Source organism: Myripristis murdjan, chromosome 3 (assembly GCF_902150065.1).
Source record: "Myripristis murdjan chromosome 3, fMyrMur1.1, whole genome shotgun sequence".
Lineage (NCBI taxonomy): Eukaryota > Metazoa > Chordata > Actinopteri > Holocentriformes > Holocentridae > Myripristis > Myripristis murdjan.
In genome coordinates, this window is record NC_043982.1 from 25,636,450 (window position 1) to 25,658,637 (window position 22,188).

Here is a 22,188-nt window from a genome sequence, read left to right on the forward strand (position 1 = left end):
CAGACTGACTATTAAATGAATCCATGTAAACTGGTTTATTGGTGAAATCACATTACTTCAAACCATGTAAACACTGTAATAGAAATGCTGCCTACAGTTGATTACTCCCTGTAAATAAGGGTATTGTTGCGTGTGTAAACATACTCACTGAGTGTGCAAATCACAGGAAGGGAAGAAAAACAAGAGAAAATAACAGAGAGAGAAAATTAGGTAGACAAGTATGTAGTTAGGCAGGTAGATGGGTAGTTAGTTCAACTGGTAGGTAAATAGATACTGCAAATACAGGATTGGTTTCCCCATCTCCTGAAATCACACAAGCTTTTTTTTTTTTTTTTTTTTTTTTTTTTACACACACATACACAGAGAGAAACAAAAAAAAGCAGGTCTAGACACAGGCTGTGTTTTATTCATGCTGATGTGATGCCAGTGGACATGCACCCGTGAGGAACACTGCTTTTCTCACCTCTCACACACAAACCCACGTCCATACAAACACACCACATGCACACAAACACACACAGTCACTATAGTTCATTTTAGGTCTGTCTCTATAAGCTCAAACACACACACACACACACATATACACATAAACGGACACATACACTCAGGCCTTTGCTCCAAAATGTTTTCAGTGGGGTTCAGCCCGGGAAACCAGATGTGCCCGCTGCTGGCCAACGCTGCTCTGTGTGTGTGTGTGTGTGTGTGTGTGTGTGTGTGTGTGTGTGTGTGTGTGTGTGTGTGTGTTATGTGTATGCTTGTTTGAATATATGAAGAGTTCATTTGCAAAAACAGATAAAAGCCATCCTTAAAATCAATACACCTTTTTCACTGATACTGCTTGGAGTACACACACCTTTATATACACACACAAACAAAGCTGATTTAGGATAATAAACATTATGCCAGGCTAAATAAACATATAAAAAATAGAAATAAATATAAAGTAAACTGTAATAAAATTCAAAAAAGTTTGAAAAGATTTAATAAATTCAAATGGAGATATCTGTTTTTGCAATTGAACTCTTCATATATCTAATAGACACTTGTGCATTCATGTGTCTATCTGCGTGCACAAAAGTGTGTACAGTCTGTGTGTGTGCTTAAACGCTGACGTGTGTATGAAATACGTCTTTATGTAACATTGGCAAAGGCCGTGCCCCTGCCTGCCATCACTGCCTCTGGAGCCACGGTCTGACCGGGCGAGGTTAACTAAGAGTATAATCTCTTCTTAGCATCAGCACCGGCCATGCCCCAAACCGCAGCATGTACAGCACAGTCTGATGCGTTTAGGTCGTGCTGTCTGTGTTGTGCAACCTCATAGGCCAAGTAGAACTGCTTTCCAGTATAAGCTCAAGAGCCAAAACAAGCTCATGACTGAAACCCAAAAAGCAATTAAAGAAAGTCTTTTCAAGATGTAACACTCACACTGCAGTTAAACATGCCTTTTAATAACTGTGACTGAACAACTATCATGACATTTCGGCTAAGAAAGTTCATTTGATACTGATTGCTCACACCCCTCCTTTGTTACTTTGCTGGATGACAGATTTCTACATATTGGAAGAACATGACAAACGGGATTTTGTTGCTTCAGCTTGAAGGCACATGTATGTTCTTCTTGTTACAGTTTTCTCATTTGGCCGTTCTGATTTACAGAATATCTCATATGACTGGAATACAGCACTAGAGTACCTGTACAGTCTTGTACTTGCCGACCAACTCAAACCAAAACAGATACCACAATGCTGTAGCTATACAATGTCTCAGGCAACAGATGATCACAATATCAGTTTTTGGCAGGTCCCATTTCAGGGGTACTGTGTTGAAAAGATGGTTTTTAATCATTTTGGGGTCAAGCTGTTGGCCATTTAATGTATATTGGAGAACAGCATTCACAGACTTTGATCAATTTCCATCATTAAAGTACAGACTTTTTACACAGCAGGATTTTGACATGAAAACGCAGGTACACACAGGTATTACTAATGACATTAATTAAGGTTCTGTTCTATTTAAGTGTACCAGAGCGCACCAGTCAGACAGCATGAGCAATACTGGGACCATGGCTCTGGTAGACCTGAATGTAGCAGAACCTTCATTAATGTCATTAACCACACCAGTGGTTACCTGCAATTTCAAATTTCATGTCAAAATGTCTTCTGTGAAAAGGGTCTGTTCACACTAAATGCCCCAAAGATATGTTGTTGTGTGTGTATGTGTGTGTGTGTGTGTGTGTGTCTCTGATTTTATCAAACATTGAACAACAATTAATCAATGTCCATCCATCCATCGATCCATCATCCATTTATCAGTCCCACTATGCAGCATGGTGCCCTAGTGAAAGTCCCATGATGGAAAGCTTTCAGGTTGGATCAGGTTGCAAACAGCCATGCAGTCTGAGCTGATAACAACAGCCTCGCCAAAGTGTCCTTGAGCAAAACACTCAAAACCTACCTGCCCACTCACTGCATGTCACTTTGAAAGAAAGGGTCAGAAAAGTGTAAAAGTGGTTGACAGCTGCGTTGCCCCCAGAAGTTAACGTTTGTATTATATTGAATCAATCGGAAAGACTGAAACATGTTTTTGGAGGTGTTAACTGATATCTAGTGTTGTCAGCAGTCGTGATTGTATCTGTCTATCACAAATATCAGTTGCACAAGTGTGAACAGAACATGTCAAAACATGTTACACCAATTCACCCCCATTCCTTCTCTTAGTCTTGTGATCAAAAGCACCGATCTGAAGCTCCATGCTGTGGGTGTTCTGTAGTTTTTTTCTTACAAATTATAAACATAGCAACTTCTGATCAACCCGTATTTATTTCAGGCTTGAAATGCCAATTCACAGTTATTTCCCACCCATTTCTGGTTTAAGCCCCGCCCGTTCCAGTATGGCTATAGTTACAAACTATTTAGTTGGTTTAACAGATACACAGACAGCAACAGATAATGGTGTACTCATTCATCCCCATCCTGTGAGTGTTTGGCCTGCAGGTACTTTCGTTATAATTACCATAAATCCATTTATGTTTACACAGTTTGGAACTTTTTTTTTTTACACATTCATATTCCGCTTAGCAGTTCTCTTCTGCTTTGTTGTGAGCGTAAGTGTTTGACAGCTGAGAAGACAGAAGCCAAATAAAGTCGAGGTCAGTGACTGACTGAAAGTTGCACCAAGGAAATACACTCCTTATACACACACTAGAAACAGAGCTATTTCCTGCCATTCAGTCTGAACAAATGGGACGAGAAAAGATGGGATCACGACTTCTGATGAATGCGAAGTCAAACTAGGTCCGGCATTGTCCTTTAAGATAGAAAACAATAAAACTAGGTGTTACCTCCGCATATAACACCTAGCTCATACTGGAGGTGAGTGAGCGACATCGCCTTGGAAAGAGCCGTGACAGGAGGCCTGTACCATAAAGCTGGATTAACATAGTCGGGCTTTCTCTTACTTATCTGGCTTCACTTAACGAGACATCAGCACTCAGGATTTTCGGTACCATAAAGCCGGCTATCAACTCACTAATTCAACCCAGGCTTTCCAATCTAGATCTGTGCGCGCTCACATAAAAAGGGCGGGGTTTGCTGCATGCGACCAATCGTAGACATGGAAAAATCTACCCGAGCTGCACACGTCACAACCGAGGAGTGGACAATAATCATTAATAAATACGAGGAATATAAATCAATAATCCAGGCAAAAAGCAACACAGTTGCAGCTGCCAAAAGCCGCAAGGAATGCTGGCAAAAAATCGCCGTCTGTGTCAATGCGTAAATTAGTGGGATTATAATCTGACTTCCACACCATGACGGCACGAGTAGAACTGACTACAGTAACGTGCGTGTTCAATAAATGAATGTGTCTCCCACTCAGCCATACACTCCCGCAGAGGAACTGGCCCTCTCTAACAGTGAGGGGCGACCCTCGCTGGACCACTGCCCTCAGTTTGAGTTTCGTCAGAATCGTCACTTTGATTCAACTGGTTTTGATATTTCATTTTATAAAGATTATTCTGCTGGTTAAAATATTATTTCACTGTCACTTAAAGACAGTAAAACATTTAGCATCAACTCTCATGTGGACTTCTCAGGGCAGACTCCCTAAATACTAAATATGAGCAAACTAATGGAAACCTAAAGGAGCCCAGAGGCTGGCGTGTATTTTATCAAACTTTTATTTAACCCTCTGAATTAAATTCCCCTAATTTATTTTCATAAACATTAAAAAAAAAAAAAAAAAAAAACATTAGGCTACATCAGTCTACAAGATCAATTTTTGGTTGGACAGTGCAGTCATGAGAAACAAAAAAAACAAACAAACAAACAAACAAAAAAAATACAAGAAGAATTGTAAAATGTATTAATTTTAATTTTATAAAAGAAGAAGAAAGGGAAAATGGGCAGGCCATTTTCCCAGAGAGCTGATTGGTCAGTAGGTGGGGCTTTTCTACCTGCTGAGCTCTTATCCTCAACTTAACCTGCTCCGGAGCAGGTTAGGTGTTCAGTATACGTTACCACGGCAACGCAGCCCGATAAAAAGTAAGCCACCTTTATGGTACAGAAAAGCCAGGGTTAAGCCTGAAGTTAGCTCGCTAAGCTGAAATCCAGCTTTATGGTACAGGCCTAGGATCTGACAATATCATATTCACAAAAACATCTTTAAGTGTGGGAGTTTACTTATTTTTGCACATTTCCCATCTTTATCATGACAAAAATGACTGAGCACCTATCAGTGGTGGGTAACATTACTAACTTGAATTTAATATCTTTGCAATTTCCACCATTGCCTGTTTCTGTAAGTTGTTATGGAAACATCAAAGAGAGACGGTCACTTGTTTACGTCCGAGATAAGCCTCTCTTTGTTCATCTCTACTGTCCACAATGTGAACAGCACGGAAGTTCAATGCCGTTTCAAGCCAACAGGATTGCTTTAGAGGCTTGGTACACTCACAACTGGCCACTGATATACAGTGGTGGCAAAAAGTTTTCGGACACCCCATGCATTTGTGAAATATTGCATTAACAAATCACTCTTAGGTCTTCAAGTGCAATTTCTTTTAGTACAGTCACAGCCAAAATACTAAACAAATCCTAAAAAAGCCATTAAAAACTTAAAATTGATTGGGTTCCATAAAAATACATAAGAAATTTTGAGTATTGTGTCATTTTGGTACCAGTGATGAAGGTTGTTCTTTTTATTAAAAGACACAACTTTTGTTGCCAAGCTTCGTGTCTATATAAAGCCAGCACATTTGAAAGAATTTAGTTTTGTGAGTTTTTCTTGTAAACAATAAACAAAAAAATATAATTTGTATTTGTTTGTATCTGTCTAATGCAGCCACACCTTTTGAAAGACAAAAAAAGATTTTTCCACAAATATTTCATGATAATATTTGAGATTGTGAGATTGTGTAAAATTTTAAGGGTGTCTGAAAACTTTTTTCCACCACTGCAGAGGCAAAAGGGCCAGTCTTTTAATCCAACGTGGCACTGCTCGCATCACTTGTTCACTTCATTGACACTCCCTGCATGTTTGGAAATATACATTTAAACCTCTGACTTTATTTATTGTGCATCATGCTTTTAGGAATAGGTCTAAGTGCATATGTCAAGCTGTTAGATGGAACATTAACTTTTTCCCACCGCCACCGTACACAAACACACACACCACTGCTGTCTCTATCCAATGCATTGTCTGACTAGTAGGTTAGGCAAACAGGAACTGATTCTGGAGACTTCTGTCCTTTCTGCATAAAAGCTCAGCAGGTACATGGGGTTTAGGCTCTTACCTGTGGTCGCGGGTGTCCTTTCACAATACACTGGAGCACTAGTGTGTCTCCTTCTTTGATAGTGTAGATCCTCTCACTGATGTTATCCTCCTTGACGTTACATGCTGCGCCTGAGTGCACGATCTGGGCATTGGCCGGAGCTGTGTGTGCACGCATGGAAACACAGACGCACAGACACAGAGACATACACAGAGGGAGAGAAACCACAGTACATATTTAGGAACATCTCTACAGCAGTAAAAAGGTCATTCTCTCATGGTTATATCTGTAATATTAGTGCTCATATCAATGCTTCATATAAATGAATATATCAGATTACTCTAAAGCCTTTTACGAAAAATGTGTGTGTGTGTATCTTGTGACAGCTGCAGAGATAAATTGGAAAAATGAAATTAATTTTTGGTGTCTTTCCTGCCATTAGAAGATCTAAAGAATGATCTGGCATTCAGGATTTGTCTTACAAGATGGCTCCTCAAGTCTGTAACACTGAAGAAACAAGAGACGGCCACTGCAGAACTAATGGATGATAGATGCAAGATGGGAGCTCTCAGCAATGGCTACAACTGTAAATGTCTGTCTCTACACAGCATTGGCCCACAAGGAGGGTTTAGCTTGCGTGCAAACCGCCTCAAATGGCTTCATCTCTGCTCTGATGAAGGCAGACAGGAAGGAGGAGGGGAGAGACAGAGACAGAGAGAGAGAAGCAGCGGGTGAGGAGGTAAAGGGCAGAGAGGAGTGTGAAGCCCCAGAGAGAGGTGTGGGGGACGGGAGAGCAGCGTGATGTGATTAGCATCGATTCATAGGAAGAACAAATGCTCACTCCAGTCTACAACTGTCGTTATTAAACAGACAGAAAGGAAGTGGGTGGCCAGTTCACCTTAAAATCCAACTCAAGCAGACAGTGCAAGGCCCGATCTTTTCAAACTCCAGTTCAAAATAGAACAGGGCTCAAAATGTGTCCCTACATGCCCTCCAAAATGGACATGCACGGAAAAATGGAATAATAACCTCATAGCTGGAGTCAGTTATGGCTTGAGTTAACATTGTGAGGGTGCCTTTCCTTTTCTTCATATTTTAAAATGTTTTTTGACGGCACTTCTGCTTTATTAGATCAGGAAATCTTTTGTCAGGAAACAATAAGTGAGACAGAGAAAGGGAAGCTGATGAAAGATGAAGATTGTTGGTGAGATTCACTCTCATAAGGCTGTGATGGTGCAGCTTATCCCACTGAGCTACTAGGAAACACTATGTTCAAATTTCCTTATTAGGCAATCTAATGGCTCAGTGGTCCAGGGCATGTACCATGGAACTGTGACAACTGGGTTCGTTTCTGTCTCTTTTCTAAGGCCACATGGTAAAATAATGCCAAACCATAAATCTAAAAAATGAAGGGTTGGGCAATATGGACAAAATCAAAATGCATAATGTCTTATTTTGGGAGATTTTTCATTACTGTAAGAATCAATAATAATGTGCATATGATGACCAGGCAGGTAGAGACAAATAACAGCTACAACAGTCTAATAAGCTCAAAAAAATTAGTCCCTTTACTGTAATGCAGCCTTTGCAACAAAGAAAATACAACATTTATGCCATATGATATACAAAGTCCTTGACCATGGCAAGTCTTATATGTCTAATACGGATATATTTTACCCGACTCTCCGGCCAGTATCTGTAAAATGCACTCTGAAACAAACAACATTTCTCTTAGCAATACATTTATTCATGGTTGCTGCCACTGGTTAAAATGAGCAGCAAAACATTCTGAGGAAAAAAGCATCTTGAGGTACAAAGGATTTTAAGGCAATATTCTAAGACATATTGTGAGTGAAAATTTACTTTAGCATCTTCACTTTGCCATAATTGACAACTGACAAAAAAAAAAGAATTTCAGGCAATGTTTCCTTTCAGCCCTTGTGTGTGTGTGTGTGTGTGTGTGTGTCTGTTTTTCTCTCAATTCCTGAAAAGTGGATATTTTGGAAGAGAGTAAAAGACGAGTAAAAGAGGAGAACGCTTGTGATGTGATTCCCATAATGCCTCATGCTACTATTGCCTGTGCACTTTCATCTGTTAGTGTGTGTGTGTGTGTGTGTGCATGTGAGCATGCCTGTGTGTGTATGCGAGTGTGCCTGCGTGTGTGTGTGTGTGTGTGTGTGTCTACCTATTTGAATACATGAATTAGGCGGTGCACTGTTGTGCTTGAGGAGCTCATCAGCAGAGCGGTTGACCATTCACGCGTTCAATCTCAGCATTATTCTGCCAAAGACCTCCTTAGCATATATTACCACAGTCATTTCTCCTCAAACACAGCATTGTATACATACGGATACAAAAAGCATCAGTCTCACATGTCACACATAAAATCATGACAAAACACACAAGGACGCACGCAATTCTAGTCTTAAGGAGGAGAGTTAATTTTCCAACGTCCTCTGTATCTCTCTTGCCACTTTTTATTTTATTTTTTTGGAGTGACCCTCTACATTTTACCATCCTGATTCTTGAGTCTTTGCCTTTCTGTCTCTCTGTGCTTGTGCAACAAACTGGCTGAGAAACAAAAACTGGCAAAAAAAAAAAAAAAAAAATATGGTAATATTGCTTAAAGGAAAGATTCACACAAAATTCAAAAAAAGGTATTTTCCTGCTTGACACTATTGCACTGTTTAGTTTGTTTGTTTTGGCAAGGTTTACAGTCTGCCATGACCCTTCCTTGCTCCCGGCACCTCAATACAATGGGGCTGGATGGGAATTGTTTTGTGGAGTTCAAATCATCAAAAAATTATGCATGAAAAACTCAGAAGCAGCGGATCTTCTCACAAACAATGACAGAGATGACAGAGACACTCAACATAATCCCCAACCCTCAGGGGTGAAGAGTTGTATCTATTTGCCCTCAAGGAGTACAAATTTCGGGCAGATATACAGTTTGCCTGTGCTTGTTTTGCTTTGTTTTTTTTATTTGTTTGTTTGTTTGTTTCTCCACATTTTTGACACCACATAGAGGGTATGAGCCAAACTAAATGCACTGAGGCTGTGATCTCATTTGTTCAAATCTGTTCGGTGCAACTCAAACATCCAATCACCTCATGGAGGCATCGCTAGGCTACCTCATCACCAATCATGTCTTGTGCACACACACCGTGTACTGCTGCACACTCCACTGCACATTTATTCAGTTACATACACACACTGAGGAGATGCCCAGTGTAGCTACAGTCTAGCCACTGAGCAGCACCACTGGAGCAGCTGCAGTTAAGTGCTTTGCTGAAAGACACTTTGACAGTGGTTGTTGTGGAAGGGGAGAGTGTGTCTTATTTGCTTTTCTTCCCCATATTTTCCTAGTTAGACAAGGATTTAGACCAGTGATCATGCAATAACAAGCAACACCTCTCCAACCTTCAGGCTATCGCTGTCCCCTGCATATGTGTTCAAATCAAACCATGAAAGCGTAACACATGAAAAGGATGAAAGTATCGACAACAATTTGTGGGGTAACAGCACTGGGTCCCAGAGGTGTGCCAGGCTGACTCAGACAGACAGAGAGCTGATATAAATGGTGAATAATTGTCTTCTTACAGCTTGTTAGCGTGTCGGCATTAGTTTGCCTCTCAGGAGAGGGAGGGAGGTCGGACAGAGCAGCTCCTCTGTCTGCTCTTGCCTCAGGCAGCTTGGCTGCTTCAACTGTCTGATCGACTAGTGAAAGAGAGGCTGAGGGAGAAGCGGGAGAGAGAGGGAGGTGGGAGAAGAAGAGACGGAAAGAGAGAGAGAGAGAAGGAGAAAAGGACAGAACAACAAGAGAGGGGACATGGAGTAAGAGGGGAGAAAGAGCAAACAATGCAGGGTGGGGATAGACGAAATGAAGAGGGTGAGAGAAAGAGAGAAACATGGAAAGGGAAAGGAAGAGGGGAAAGAGAAGTTGAAGGAGAAGGAAACAGGAGAGAGTAGGAGGGAGTCAGAAAAGAACAGGAGCAAGAACAGATTGTCAATCATGCTTAGCCAGATAGCAAGGGATATAAATACCGAAAAGAAGTCAATGGCAAGTATGGCATCATGAAACCAAAAGAGGTTGCCTAACAGGCTGAGAGACATGCCAAAGGGAGAGAAGGTTGGAGGTATGAGGTCCACTCATAGGGGCAAGACAAACAAAAGAGACACTGAGGCAAAAGCAGGGCAGAGCAGACGAGGACAGAAGAAAGGAATGATGTAAACCCCTGTTATGCTACAAACACAGAAATTCCCTCTACCGCTTCGCAATATGTGTAAACACATCCACAAACACACAGACACATGAAGTGCAGTAAAGTGAAGGGTGATGACTAAACTACAATTAAACCTATTTGTGTCTACTAAAACTTTACCTGCAGTTATTCACCCACAAAGTGTGCCAAGTTAAACACAGGCATTTGTGATTATTTGTGATCCAGCATCTAGAGCCAGGATCTAGTCATACTTGGATTAAATTTGACTTCCAAAAATCATGGAGATGAAAACAAAACAATGACCCTTCTTCACTTTTACATCATAGTATAAACACCGCTGGCCATCATGGGGTTGATGGGGTGTAAATATGGCCGTCTAAACAAAGAACCTAGATGGCAAAAAGCCTGGGTATGTACAGTATGAATGATGTACATCAGGCTGTAGGAGACACAATATACACTTACATCAACTGCCAATCGACCCAAAATAACAACAGATTTGGACCACTGTAACTGAGAACAAGTAATGCAAAATAGACACCAAAGTAGCCTATTTGCAGTTTACATTCAAAAGGAGGCATGAGAGCATGCTGACTCTTTTTCTAGGAACACTTCATGAATGACCTGACATAACAAAAATACAGTTGTAAACTACTCACTAGGATGATTATTTGAAAGTCTTGCAAATCCAGATTTGGACGAAGTTGGTAAGCTGGTAAATATCTAGCTAGCCAGGAGAGCGCCAGCGTTTCCAACTTTAATGCCAAGTAACTTTTCCACTTTAGCATTTGAGCAGAAGGGCTGTTATATTTAAACTTTAATGTTAAATTTTAGGACAGTGTCTGCCTTGAGTTAATCACTCACACTTGGTCAACACACAGACTATCAAAGTCTCAGCTTGGATGCTAGTCTGTTGTGAAAATCACTCCCCTCAGAAATACAAACTAAAGAGTCATTACTAACTGCTGCTAATACAAAACTTGTCAAAGTTGTCAGCAGTTACTATTTTTAATTCATAATTTTAAATTTTAGCCCCCTATCAATCCCAGAATGCAACACACTGTTTATGGTAATTGTTATTTTCTCTGACAATTAAGGCAATTATCAGACAAAGTAAACAACTACAGGTAGCATCAATTATTCACAGAGAACAGCTATCAGTTCAAGGTCTGCTTTGATCATTTCATATCTGGTGATGATGTTAACCAGGTATAGCTAAAGCCCGAGCAGGTAGGATTGCTATCCAAGTCAACAAGAAGTCACACTCCACATCTGAGGAAAAAAAAACGTACAAAATATCTATCTGGCTTTTGCTGCAGAGCAGACAAAAAGAGCCATCACTTTTTTTTTTTTTTTTTTTTTTTTTTATACAGCTGATTCATCTAGAATTTACAAGATTGGCAGATCAACCTAGAGATTATAACATTGCTTCCCTATATTTTGACTTTAACTGCTATGTATTTTTAGATTTTTAGATTTTTTTTTTCTTTTTAAAGAGTGTGCAAGGCAAGGTGAAATGGCCTACATTCATTTATATTGACTAAGTTTAATTTTCCAGTGGACCTCCATTTTGTCTTTGCACTTCTGGTCTAAAATGTCTAGCAGGCGACCTTTGAGTTTTCCAAGTCAGTAAGCATTCAATTAAAAAAAATACATAAGCCACTCCAGTTTTTCTCTTCACAGTTATTTTTATTATTATTCTATTACAAGGACAATGAACTGGACACTAATTTTTTGCCCTTAAATGCATCATTTATTTGGTTTGAAATTTATCCACACTCGCTCACTACTTTACTATGAACCCCAGTGGCCACATAATAACAGCAACATGCTTGTCTTCCACTAACTTGACACTGGTCTATCAACAGGGCCGCTTGGATGGTTGCTAAGTTTTATTGAGGGCTACTGCAAAGGGTCAATATTTAAAATAATAATAATACTAATACTAATAATAATAATCATCATCATCATCATCATCATTTCAATAGATAACAGCTGCATTTTTAGTTTGGCTCTAAAAAGCATGACGACTCTATAAAATGTCTGAAACCATTTAAATCAAAATGCTTTTTTTTTTTTTTTTATAGCAGAGGTAGTTTATAATTCCACCTGTCAGACAAAAACACTGAGTCACAAAAAACGGAACATAAAAAATTACTGCATGAAATAAAAATCTAGTAATAGAGTAAATTAATGTTAAGAGAAGAAAACCATAAATACTGGAATGCTGTTCCTTCTCGCTCAGAAGAGTGTCGATTCATTTACTTTGAAAGATGATCATTGCTCATAGAAAGTGGCCGGTGTGACAGTAATCTATCTGCTTCTGATGATTCATTGATCAAGCGACAGCTCACGTGATGTTGATTGAAAGTGCTGTCCTCATATTATCGGAAACTCTCTGAAACACTCAATGCACATCAGTTGTAAGTGAAACATAACTATTGGTAAACGCCTTGTCTGATTAATTGATTTGTCTCGACCTGCCATGTTTGTTTTTGTTGAGAGGACGGGACATCTCTCACTAAAACTAATGATGAGACAGGAGAGCCGGTGTCAAAGCGCCGTGACAACTTGACAGAGTGCTGCACAGTGTGTGTGGCTGAAAGCGAAAGAATGTGAATGACTGCATATGTTGTCGAAAGAGGAGCGAAAGTGGATGTGAGCGTACATGCAAGCTTGTGTGTGTGTGCACGGGTGCGTGCAAGAGAGCGAGAATATGTGTGTGTGTGTGTGTGTGTGTGTGTGTGTGTGTGTGTGTGTGTGTGTGTGTGTGTGAGCATGTAGACTTGTGTGTGCCTTGCTGGAGGAATCCCACAGAAGGTCATGAATCCTGTCGAACACGAAGTCACGCAGAGCATGATTGATATGCGTAGTTACTTTATGGGGGCTGCTCATGCATGCAGATGAGCTCTTTCTCAATTCAGTTCATTCACTAGAGACCATTTAGAATCGTGGGCTCTCCCCTGCCATCTCAAATAGAGAGGAGAGGAGAGGAGAGGAGAGGAGAGGAGAGGAAAAAAGGAAACGAAAGGTGAGAGGATCAGAACTGAGAAGGATGGATAGCCTGGAGAAACTTGGAAAAAGTCAGCCTGTTTGTCTTTACTAGGGCTTTTTTCCTCTCCACCCTCACTGCCACTCATCTCCTAGAAAGAGGGAACGGACATTATATCACAGCGGCAGCAATCCATATTTTCATTGATGACAAACTTTGGTGCTAATTATGCTGACATCAATGGCACGGGCATAAAAATTCCCACAATTAGCCACTATACCTATTCCATTTGAACTTTGACAGGACAGAGATTTGTCTAAAAACACACAGTTCCCAAAAGAGAGGAGGAGGCAGTCAAGGAATGGAAGAATCCTTTCCAGAGTAACAGGATGCAACCCACAGGACTGACTTTGCCTCAGCATTTTATCAGGATTCTTCTCAGCAGACAGGATGGAAAGAGATCAAACGGTGGATGTCATGACCCCATTCTTTTCATTTTGGCTCGATTGGATCTCTAGATATAAAAACGTGTCTGGGACACTATTGATTTAACTTTTGACCTCACCATTAAATTCCTGTTGTATAGAAATAAAAGGACTAACCTTCAGCAGCCCGGTGTGGCTTCCCTCACCTGCAATTACTGTTTTTCTGCTTACACAACAATACTTATCACACTTATTATTATTATTATTATTATCATTATCATTATCATTATCATTATTATTATTATTATTATTATTATTATTATTATTATCATTATTATTATTATTATTATCATCATCATCATCATTATTATTATTCTCTCAGGGCATTAATACTTTTCCCTCCAAATATGGTAACATCACCTCCATTTAGGTTTTTCCTCATGCACATTCAAAGGTTTAATAAAATGATCTGTGCTTATGGCCATTTTATTACACATCATGATTCCAACACTTTGAGCTATGGCATGTCTTAATATAGAGATACTGTACATATTCAAATGCACATTCATTAGTATTAGCTGCAATTTATTATAACAACCAAATTACACATCATTTTAAGTTGATTTGATATGCCATACAATTTTCCCTTAGTAATTATCCGGACTTTGGTTTGACCGATATGGATTTTTTTTTTTTTTTTTTCATGGCTGGTTTCAAGGTTGGACGATATTTGGACAATATTCAAGTTTTGTGGGCTATTATGTTTGTATGTATTTTTGCATGTATGCATGCATATTTATTGATTAAGGGTAAAAGAAATTGTTTAGTATTTGCTCCAAAATGTTATATGTGGCATGGCAAAAAAGGTTGTAACTGTGCAAACCTTATAATATTTTCTTATGTTTTAAATACTTAACACGGTGGGACTGGAGCCAGATGGCTTTCGGAGGGGTTCAGCAAAACAAAAACTGAACCCATGATCAGCCGCTGTAATATCTTTTGATAATGGCAGCATCTTCACATAAATGCACTAAAAGATGCTCCTCAAGAGCTTTTGGCTGATGTATAGATCTCATTTTTGCACAAATTGCCAAAGCCTGACTATGCCATTTGCATTGTAATGGCTATGAATACAAACTGAGAGATGAGGCTTGATGGAAACCAGCGGCAGGAAAAAACACACACACACAGGTATGACAGAGAACTGAGGCTCTGGAGTTGTTTATTAGCATGTCAAAGGGTGACAGAAGAAGGAGGGAAGGAAGCAGCTTGGCCAGGACAGTGAAAAGTGCAGATGTCACCTGATTGAGACCTCGCCCCACCCTGAGAGGTATTGATTAAATGACTGTGGCAGGGGAAGAGAGAATAAGCCAATTGTAGCCTGTGAATTAACGGTCCAAACAGGGAATTAATCACAACTCTTCTCTCCCTCAACCTGCCTCTTCTCACTCTCTGGACTGAGGAGATAGCATAATGCTTTAGGGGCCTATCGGGTGGCAGCCAGGATCAAGAGGAGTTGTGGTCTTTAACACAGAAACACACACACACACACACACACACACACACACACACACACACACACACATACACACACATATACTGTAAACTATGGTCCCAGAAAAAGGATAGCACCACCATTTGTCATCAGGAGAAATCATTTTGTCGCTCTTCCAAATAGAGAGGGAGTCAGTGTGTTCATTCTCTTTCCATATTTTAGACAGTCTGTTTGTTGCATCAGCGCATCTGTGCAATTGTGTGTGTGTGTGTGTGTGTGTGTGTGTGTGTGTGTGTGTGTGTGTGTGCACTCATGCACCCATGAATCCAGGCAAGTGCCTTTGTGGTTTTGTTTCTGTGGTGTGTGTGTGTGTGTGTGTGTGTGTGCGCACGCTTCACCTTCTGCTTCCTCTAGGTCATGGTTTCCTGTGTGGTCTACCATGGAAAAGGCAGAGTGTATCTGACAGCATGCACCACTGACGAAATAAAACCAACTGGAGGCCTGATTAATCTTTCATCTTGTTCCATCTACACCGGCGTAAGGCATTTCAAAAGATCATGGAATTGGTGTGTGTGATACCTAGTGCGCATGTATGACTACATGAGTCTGTGTGTGTGTGTGTGTGTGTGTGTGTGTGTGTGTGTGCTCTGCTTCTAGCACAGTATAAAGACAAAAGGGCTGTGGGATCAACAGACCTGTGAAATGACAGCAGGAGAAAACAAAGGGCAGTCACTGGAGAGCAAAGAGGAAGGTAGATTGGAAGATGGGAATGGGAAGGTAATGGAGAAAAAGAAAAAAGACCAGAGAGAGGGACAGAAGGCAGGGGATAGAAAGGAGAGTCTTTCCACCGCCACTTTTCTCACAACACTGCAGACTTCATTTCCAAGGATCTGCTCTTGGGAAAACTGTTCAATACAAGTTACTGGAAGGCCAAAAGCATGTTCTTCTCTGTGTAAAAGTACACATCCAAGAAAACATGAAAGTAAATGGAAAGTTTATGTCACTTTTTTTACTGTTTTAATCACGTGTCTTTGAGTTTTGTATTGATGTGGTTCAAAATAAATCCAGAAATGTGTCCATGTGGTTGCAAGTAGGTGTATGCTGTGTATGCTTTGTGTTGGTGTGCATGTATGTCTGTGTGAGTGCATCAATGTCCACAGAGGACAGTACCCTAACCTCAAATTACTGTTGATGAAAGCTGGCTACATGTCAAAAAGAGTGAAGCTGAGGGTCTTCTCTTTCTGCATCATTATTGCCTTAATTATTTAGCGTTATTTTCATTCAGCATAGCTTTTATTTACCCATTTTTTCCTGTTTTGAAATTGCTTGTCTTGTTTTGTAACCACTGAACTCTGATTTCTCCTTGAAGAAAAAAAAAACACTTTTTTATTCCATGTTGTATAAGAATGTCTGTATCTGCTGGTTGCAATGTTTCATTGAAGCTCATCACTCCCATACGGCATGTAGTGAAATATTCAAACCCAAGATGCTGTTGTTTTATGGCTGCATCTTCACACCAAATAGAAAATATCTAGATGCCGTGTGTATCGTTTTACACACATTTGTGCGTAATTCTGCAGGACATATTTGTTATGTTTAGAAACCGTGCGATCTTCACTAGAATTTAAAATGAAGTTCTGTGGGTCTGAACAGTGCTCAGCTGCACAGCACACATTTGTACTAACAAACCAACAAATGGAGCCGTCAGGGTTAATTAATGCAATTATTCTTTAATTTTGATGTGAAGCACTTATGCACTATGCAAATAAATTTGTTTATTTATTTATTTAACTGAATGATTGACAACATCAACAGCCCTACAGAAAAAAATGTGAGCCCCTTCCTGGATTTACAATGTAATTAAGGTTGAATGTGGCTTGGTGAAAAGAAGACAGACAGTAACGATTGAGAGCACAGACAGACAGAGAGAGAGAGAGAGAGAGAGAGAGAGAGAGAGAGAGAGAGAAGGAGGAGGAGTGGTTGTATCAGTGGTAGAGGACTCGACTGATGCGATGTGATCGGGGTCTGTAGAGCGCGGTCAAACATAACTCGTGCTGCACCATGGGACTGTGTTTGCAGTGCTTGAGCTTTCCTTGGATGAAAAGATAAAGAGAAGAGAGAGCAGGAGAGCTCCGACAAAGAGATGAAAACCACTGTCAGGGCTTAGATCTTTGGTGCAGACAGACAGAGGGGGAGACAAGGGAGAGCGAGTAGGGGAGAGAAGAGGAGAGGAGAGGAAGGAGGGAAGGAAGGAAAACAGGAGAAAATGAGGAGAGACGGGTGACTGGCATTCTCTTTGTGAGAGCTACACTCAAAAAGCCTGTTGTACCCAGTATACAATATATGGGAAGTGACAGGCTAAGAAGAGAAGAGAAGAGAAGAGAAGAGAAGAGAAGAGAAGAGAAGAGAAGAAAAAGGCTGAAAAGAAAAGGAAAGAAAAGGAAAAGAAAAAGAAAAGGCAGGCCGTTTATTTCATTCCAGCTACAGTCTCCTAACTGTGTTATTAGCTTCTTTAAGCGCAACATAGACACTTGACAGCCTACCTTTCAACAAAATGCTTTCTCAGTTCTTGCTAGTCTAAATTTGGCCAAGTGGGCCTTAGAAGATGAAAAAGCCTCAACGTTTTGCTTTGAACTGAAAATGCACTGAATTTGGCAATTTGATGAATCAGCTGTAGCGCTGCTGGTTGTTAATGGGATTTTGAGTTTTACTGGCATCATTCCCCTGTTTCCCATAAGTGTCATCTAATTCTGTCATCCTGCACTAAAATGTAATTGATAAAACACGCTTTTTGGACTTCTATTGCCCATTTATCTGAATGAATTCATCTTGGGAGAGAGTGTTAAGAGCAGAGACATGCTATGCTGATACTTTACCAATAGCAGAAAATGATAATCTGCGTATGTCAATAATTGAGTGGCTTGAGTCAGTCTAAAGAAAAGGCAACAAGATCGTCAATCAACCTATTATACAGTATTGAACAAAACATCAGTGTGGAGTTAAGAGTTACAACAGTTGGCTACATATTGTTGGGCAGCCTGGCTCAGGAGGTACAGCGGTGGTCTGGTGAGTGGAGTTTCTGGTTCCATCCCTGGCTGTGTCGAAGTGTCCTTGAGCAAGACACTGAACCCCTAAGAACTCTTGTTTAGCAGCTTGGCACCTTGCATGACAGCCTCTGGCATCAGTGTGTGTGTGTGTGTGTGTGTGTGTGTGAATGAAAGAATGTGAGGCAATGAATGTGAGTGGTCAGTAGGCTAGAAAAGCACAATAGAAATGCATTACACTTCAGTCAGTCAAAGTAACACACACGTGCACGCTCACACACACACACCAACATCATTGCACTGGTTGGGTTAAACAAAATACCACCTTGCACATTCCTTGAGCTAATTAGACATCAACTTACAATCAAAGTGAAATTATTTTCTGGTCTGGGATTCTGTGAGAACATTTTTGAAAAAAGAAAAAAGATTTTCTGTCTATTCATTTAAAAATTTGTGGTATGGAAGCTTAACTGGAGCTAAATCTTTGCATTGATTTGTGGTGTTTTTCCACCCTACCTGATCCGTTTGTTGTATAAACAATGATCTGAATGTCTCAATTTAACTCATATCAGGTCAGTCTCACAGACATGGATTAAGCTCTAGCCTTAAAATGAAAGCCTCTTTCTGGGGATTTTCATCTTGTTATTCCCACTGAAATCTTTTAATAGTCTAAGACTGCGTTTAATGGGGCACCCTGGTGGGCACAGCGTGAAATCCCACTGTTAGAAGGATCAGCTCTCGACTGGTGTCGCAGGTTATCTCCTCTCTCTCTCTGCCTGGTGGTTCTGCCTACAATCCACTTTACCCTCAACCATCTTTAACATCATCATAAGCATAATCTTTTAAAGAAAGCAAGCTGAGCAATTCAATTCTGCAGAAGATAGTTCTTTATCTCAGTGTAACTGGCACCAACCTAATTCAGCCACAGCAGCCTAATCAATGTGGAAAGGTAGGGAGGGGAGGAGAGGAGAAGAGAGGAGAAGAAGCAGTCGCTGATTCACAAGTCATGTCTCCTTTAAAAAAAAAATAAGTGAGATGTAGTTAAAAGTCAAGATGAGTTTCGAGATTTGCACTAAACAGTCCCAACCTCATTCTCGCCAACCTCTGGGTGTCTCAAAGCAAGCCAAGCATCTGTTACGACAGCAAACAACAATGAGAGTGAGGGAAGGAGCAGAGAGAAACAGAAAGACAGAGGACACTAACAGCTGGCACAGCCTAGAAATAGCAGCAAAGTTTTTGCCTTTTCCATTGTGTCAATTTGTGTGTGTGTGTGTGTGTGTGTGTGTGTGTGTGTGTGTTTGAGTGTAAGTGTATAAGCATATTGTTTCTTCCTGTGTTTGTACAGCATATGCCTCATAAACCACCTTAGGTGCAGCATATGTTTATGCTAGTCAATGTAGCTCTCTTCTGGGGCAGCGAGAGCATGCAGAGCAGAGAGGGGAAGAGAACCTCCTTTCTAGTTTTTACCATTATACTGTAAAGGGGGAGAAGCAAGGAGAGGAGATGAGACAAGATGAGAGGAGAAGGAATTAAAAATAATGAAGAGTGCAGGAGAAAGGACAGACAAGGAGGAGATAAAAGCGAAATGACAGGAAGTCACAAAGCAAATAAACAAAAACATCAGAAATAAAGGAGGAATGGGAGCAGAGGAGGAAAGTATTTAGGAGGACAGAGGATTGGTGAGGATGAGGTGGGGTGGCATGGAGGTCATGTTCCCCTCATCATCTGTCTGACTGTCAACCTGGCCTTATTCTATCTAAGTATAATGCTGCAGCTCACTGTGATGGCCCTGGCACACACACACACAGGTTCACACACATTCAAGCACACCCACAGCACCAGATATAGAAAGAGAGCGAGAGAAAGAGAGACAGCACAAGGCACACTTGAGTTGACAGAGAGTGACAGTGTGTGTGCGAGCAAAAGAGAGTTCTTGTGTGTGTGTGTGTGTGTGTGTGTGTGTGTGTGTGTGTGTGTGTGTGTGTGTTAGCAGTGTTAACAGTTCATCCTTTGCATGGTTCTGTGTGTAGCTCAGTTTTAAAGCCACAGTATGGTTTGTATTATGGTTTGGCTTGAAAAAATCAAACTGGCTAAGGTTCCTTCTTTTTAATTTAAACGTATACCAACCACTCAACACAAAATGCTGAGTGAGGCTTTGGCCAGTGCTCTGTAAAAGTTATGCAACATAGCAGTAGATTGCATTTGTATGCAGCTACTGTAAAAGTTAGTTATCAGGCTCAACATTATTCAAAATTGAGTGAATGTTCTACATTATGACTGTGTTTATTGTGTTCACATTGTAGACACGCACACACACACACACACACACACACACACACACACACAAATTACAACCAATTACTGTCACAAAAAATAAATAAATAAATACATATCTAGGTTTACCACACATTTACACTGCACCAAACTGTGGACTGCAGAAAGAGGTTTTTGGTTTAGGTGCAAAATCCTTACACCTCCAGTGTTCATATGAGTGTCTGTAACACTCTGCTCTGCTGCTATGTCCTCACAGATTCACAAAGTGTTACCAATGACTAGGAAGATGACATTTTGGTGAAGTCCAGTGATGGTTTCTCCTCGCCTCGACACATTTGGTATATTGGTCACACACTGTGGTTCAAGGTGGAAGGAGCAGCATGGCGGTGGGTGTGTTCAACCCAATGACGCACTGTAATTTTGGTGTTACGGATGACTGTGATTTGTGCTGTAACTGCTGGGTTTTTATAGGGGGGAGTTTTTTCTTGCCATGTGGGTTAGGTTGTGTCGTCTTGCTTTTCGCAAACCTGTGGTCATGTAACAGTGAGACTATTATGCTTTAAATAAACTTAAACTTGAGTGACTGAGCTGTGTGTAATCATGGACACACCTCCAACACAGCTGTGACATATTATGCAGTTATAGATTATATTTAAGAACTGTGTCATTCTTGCAAACTGTGTGCAAGAATTGACTTTTTTCTTTTGAATTGGATCTTCAAGGACTTTGATTCCCTGCACCACACAAGAGACAAAGCAAGTGGTGTGCATGTTGCCTTCTACTCATTTTGTGATTTGTGACCACCAACACCCATCTACTCAGACCAGGTCAGCAGCACAGCACACCTATGTGCTTCGTCACTTTAGTCAGCATAGGTGCAACCAACTACACATCTCTGAAACCACAAAACCTATTTTTTGAGTCACAGTATGCTAGTGTGTTTCACTTTGCTATATATCTCAAGATGGTATACTTTCAACACTGGTCATTCTAAAATGCTAACATATATGTGTAGGTGTTTAAATGAACATATGAACAAACCTGCTGTTCGTCATGGTGCACAAAGAATAATGAAATTGTATTCTACACAATTTTTTCCTGAACAAAGAATAAAAGATTGGCTATCTGCACTGTTCAAAGGCATATACATTTGATTTGTTAAGTGATGAAGATACACATATGGTGAGGAAATTCCTACAATTCTTCTCAGCCTAATGTAGGACTTTCTTTAACACAATGAAGGTAAATAACCTAATTTAGACTATAACCAGAGTTTATACAAACAGATCACACTCTGCTTTGATACATTTCATGTCTATTTTAAAAGCAAAATCATGACTTAGAAATAAGCAATTAGCCAATGTGTTATTTATCCTAAAAAAAAAAAAAAGATCTTAACAGTGTTTTATTCTTTGAAATTAATTTATTTATATATTCATTTACAGATGAAAGGAACAAGAAGTCAGTCATCATGAAAATGGCCCTGCTTATTGTGTGGAAACGATGTGAAAAAGAAAGCAAGATATTACGTACTGTTAATATTTTAACAGCCTTGCCAATTAAGTTAATGAAACTGAAACGTGAGATTGACAGAAACAGAGGGAGACAGACAGGCAGGTTCATCAAAGAGACAGAGAACGGGTGAGGCAGACAGACAAAGACAGGACTGCACACACAAGAAAGGCAGAAAGAGAACAATCGTAACAAGCACAATGTGTAAATCAGTATGGAGATTAAGAGAAAGGGAACAGGTGAATAGGTGAGACTCCACAGAGAGCAAGAAAGACAGGAATTACTTCAGATTTCCAATGAAGGCTCCTGTGAGCTTGTCAAATCGGCCAGACACTGGACATTAATATTAGTTTCACATATAGCCGCTAGAGCTATTTTACTAATTGATTAAAAAAAATACTTCATTAATGTGTCACACTTCGTTTCATGCCTGCTGCTGTCACAATTTAC

General features: G+C 40.2%; 1 protein-coding gene across 1 annotated transcript in view; it reads right to left on the reverse strand.

Moving 5' to 3' along the window:
• mdga1 (MAM domain containing glycosylphosphatidylinositol anchor 1) overlaps positions 1 to 22,188 on the reverse strand; it is a 237,420-nt gene that overhangs the window by 171,644 nt on the left and 43,588 nt on the right. The window contains 1 exon segment of the mRNA XM_030044457.1: positions 5,795 to 5,934. Within this exon segment, the coding sequence (XP_029900317.1) occupies positions 5,795 to 5,934 (140 nt within the window).